The 4,421-nt window shown below is 31.7% G+C and overlaps 1 protein-coding gene across 1 annotated transcript; it reads left to right on the plus strand.

The window, feature by feature from the left end:
* Nucleotides 1-222: 222 nt before the first annotated feature.
* On the plus strand, nucleotides 223-2,143 carry LOC106477218 (clotting factor B-like; the record flags this gene model as incomplete). The annotated part of the gene is made up of 3 exons (XM_013937809.2): nucleotides 223-482; nucleotides 1,252-1,415; nucleotides 1,901-2,143. Coding segments are annotated over 3 exons (628 nt in total), but the record flags the coding sequence as incomplete, so codon positions are not given.
* Nucleotides 2,144-4,421: the final 2,278 nt, after the last annotated feature.

A 4,421-nucleotide genomic window follows, 5' to 3' on the forward strand; every position in this document is an offset into this window, starting at 1 on the left:
TTAACATCCTAACTCGTATCATTTCGTATCTCCTGTTATTGTGGTGCTTTTTTACTTGAAAGTAAGCAGTGTATCTGTAAACTTTTCCCATGCATCGTCTGTATATTGTACTTTAGGATTAATAATTGTTACTTTGGTAATATTTAAAATGTTACATAAGTTGTTGTGTACTACGAGAATTTAAGAAGTTTGTAAAATATTTCTTTTGTTGTTGTTTTTCAGACAGGATTCTTCCATCTTCGTTAGAGTTGGAGCTCATGACATAGACAATTCGGGTACCGACTATCAAGTAAATAAGATTATTGTTCACAAGGACTACAAATACCGTTTACACTATTACGATATTGGTTTGATTTTACTCTCGAAACCAATCGAATACAACGACAAAGTACAGCCTATCTGTATTCCTGAGTTGAACAAGTTGAACGTGAACTTAAACAATAAGGAGGTCGTTGTTATTGGTTGGGGTGTTACTGAAAGAGGTAAGTGTCAGTGTTATGATGTTGATGTATCTTATATTCACTTACATAAAAGAAGAGACCCAATAAAAAAAAAACAATAACGAAATGTATCCTTCTTCAATTTTATATTGATAAATATCATCATTTGTGTGTATTAAAATATATCATTTTTAATGTTAATATCAATTGAATACTATTTAAATATTTTAAAACCTACGAATGAAATACAGCTATCCAAAACTTTGTTGATCTTTGTATCGCGAAACCTATACGACAATAAAACAAGGAGATTTCAACCTTGACCTGATGATAGCGCCATAATGTCCTCCAAGGAAAAATGAGCCGTTATCCTAGAGTGATGGCACTTAATCAACACAGCCAACTCCTGAGCAGCATTCATATTATAACACCCCCACTGTTGAAAGGGCGAGCATGTTCGGTGATGGAACTTCGAACCCGCTACCCTCACAGCGCCCTTGCCACCAAGTCATGCGAGGTCTCCCCCATTATCTGATGTACAGTGTTTTCTTCCATTGAAACTTCTATTTGTCAAGCTGTAAAATTCTTTGTTAATAAATGAAAAGTTACATCTTTTTTTAAATGTTTGCAATTTTTTAATTACTTATTCTTTGAAAGGTATAATCTGTTGATTCACAGGTTAATAGAGAAAACAAGAATTTATTCACAATTATGTCTAAAGGTAATTTGGAATGTTTGAGAGATATTTATGAAGTATATTTATTGTAAGTTAAAAAAATATTATGATTAATTTTATTTTTCTGTTTATTAGGTAGTGAGAAACATAATGTTCTACGTGAACTGAAGTTGCCCGTAGTTACAAACGAACTGTGCGACAAGTCTTATCAAAAACTGGCATTCTCCAAGCTCAACCGAGGAATCACTGATGATATGATTTGTGCTGGGTATCAGGAAGGAGGAAGAGATGCTTGTCAGGTTTGTCCCGAAACATTTTGAACGATTTTATAATAATATTCAGATACTCTAAATTGAAAGACTATTTCAAAAATGAAGTAGCATTCTGAAAGTGACCTTTCAATTTGTATCGACGTAAACTACGTACCTGAGTAGCCAGGCAATTTTCTAGGAACCATGTTTAATCGGGTGAGGGAAGTTACTGTTCTCAGATGTTTCAGGAAAGGAAAAAGGTTTAATTGGAGAATGTTTTGACCAAAGTTTGACCTTCAATATGACTATATCTAGCTGAAAATATTTGCAAGTTTTTTGACTACATGATTTTGCTTCATTGATAAACAGATATATGATGTATTACAGAATAATTATTTTTTTCTCAAAACTATGTTGTTGATTTTTATTTTGTTGTTTTACTATTATCATTTTTATCAAGTTATAATTGAAGTTCATATTTTCAACACCAGATTGACAGTGACATAAAGAAAGTTTTTATTTCTCGTAACCAGGGCGACTCTGGTGGTCCTCTGATGTATCAGGATCCAAGAACAGGAAGAGTCGAATTAGTGGGAGTTGTATCATTTGGGTTTGATTGTGCTCGTCCCAACTTCCCCGGAGTTTACACGCGCCTCTCGAGCTACGGTAACTGGTTCCAGAAAGTCACCTTTGGATATTTACTCGCTACTTTATTCGAAGTTGTGCCAGTATTTTAAGCTGAATAAGGTTGAAGACAGATATTGAATAGAGATCTATAACAATGTACAATATCAGAAGGCTCAAAAATAACAATTACGATAATTGTCTGGCTGTTATCTTACTGAAATAGAAAGGCATGCGATGAGAAATACATTTCAAATTTTATTGTGTTAAACTACTGTTTATGTCGATCATGAATTATAAATCTTTGTATTTTTTCTTGGTATGCTTTATGTTTTCACTTCATATTTCTTTATTAGTCTTGTAATGCTACTAATAATATATCTTGTGCCACGGCTCGAACCTTCTGAGCCACGGTAAATGATAATAATTATAAAATCGTATATCATGAAGAGGAGTCGCTTAAAAAGTTAATACTAAATGAACTTCATAATTTAACTCTTTTTAAGTCCGTTCATTACTTGCTCTTACGAAGACTTTATACTGTCCTGTATTTGTAACTCTGATTTAACCCTTGTAATACAGATGGATGGAAAGTAACCCTAAACTGTAACTTTTTCAAATGTACACGTACGTTCACGAAATTTTACATATTATAAGTAAACATTACAAGGAATTCGTCCACCAAGTATGAGATTTTTTAATTAATTATTTGCTCATGTATTTCTTATTTTCTACTACTGATAACGTGGAAAGTAATTTTGATCTTGAGATTAAAAATACTCTTATGCATCAGAAAATTGTCAAATTTCACATACGAAATCTCCTTAACCTCTTAATAATCCTTCAGATTATTAAAGTTTCTTTAGAAAAAAGTTTTTACATTTTTTCTGTTTCTTTCGCTACTCTGATTTTTTTTATGGGTTTGGTCAATTCTGTCCTAAATAGCTTAAATTTCATAACATTTTACATCTAGATATATTTATTATATTTATAAAATTTATTATTTTCATTATAATGACCTTTCAACAGTGTCTGACTACAGTTACAGAAGTTGACTGACGCAGCGCACGTGCATTGATGTTACCATGTATCATGTAATATAAAATTTGCCTGGCTGTGTTCTAGTGGACCAATATTTTGTAAAATATAGTCACATTTCAGTTATAATACATAATATATGCAAAAACATTATTACTACTTACAAATAAGTTCTTAAATTTCGGTTAAAAAATAGAACAGTAAATAAAGGAGTATATAGAAAACAATTATCTCTTCTAGTTACGAATTTTGTACTCGTTTGCTGCTTGCTGTATTTTGCTAAGCCTTATCAAGTTTTGCACTTGCAGAATGTAAAACAAAATATTTTTTTTAGGTTTTATATATGCATTTTGAAATATAAAAAAATTAATTATTATATAAATTCCACAGAATTTCACTACAATTTGTTAGGCTTAGTAGCTAAGGCGTATTTTGGTCTACCATGAAAAGAAAAGGTTTTTCCGTGTAAGTACCTTGGAAAGACTCGGAGAATCACGTGAGGGACATCATGAGCTTTCATTGGTTATTCACACGTTATAAGTAGATGTACGTAAGCAAGTGTTTCGAAAAATGGAAAGAGGTGGGCGTGGCCACTATGTTTGATTCACTGAATGTAGCGATATATCAGCAAAAAGAAAAGATAGGAGGTTTTTATTTCATATTCTAGCTTGTCAATAAATGTAATTTGAGTTCCTAACTTATAAGAAACTATATATTTTTGTATTTGGACATAATAAACATTTAATCTGAACCAACACAGTGTTCAACATTCTATGTGACATAAAATTCTTTATTTAGGATTTGTTTAAATATTTACTTTAAAATTGAGAAAGAAACTAATGTATAATACTAAAAATTGAATTATGATCAACAATTTGGTACCAAACTATTTGATATACATTCATAAAATTGTAGTTCAATAAAATATTTTGATCGTAAGTTTACAAATGTGATGACATGGGCTTTGACCCGTCTCGGTAGGGTTAACCCAAAGAACACTTTGGACATTTATGTACAAAATTTTATATATATATATATATTCGATCTCTAAGTCCAAGAACAGTTGAAGTATCCTTTCAGGTTTAGCAATGCATCTTAATTCAACTTAGTCCTAACATGGCCAGATGGTTAGGGTTCTCGACTTGCAATCTGAGTATAGCTGTAGCTACCTTCCCTCTAGTCTTTCACTGCTAAATTAAGGACGACTAGCGCAGATAGCCCTTGTGTAGCTTTGTGTGAAATTCAAAAATAAAACAATGATTCAATTTGTGTAGTTGATTTATAATCACAGCTGTTTGTTTGGCAGTATTAAAGGTGTTGATTGTTTACTTAACATTCCAATTTGGCCGTATAGGAACGTTAATGCTATTCAAACAGTAGTACAGTATTATA

Source organism: Limulus polyphemus, unplaced genomic scaffold (assembly GCF_000517525.1).
Source record: "Limulus polyphemus unplaced genomic scaffold, Limulus_polyphemus-2.1.2 Scaffold13435, whole genome shotgun sequence".
Lineage (NCBI taxonomy): Eukaryota > Metazoa > Arthropoda > Merostomata > Xiphosura > Limulidae > Limulus > Limulus polyphemus.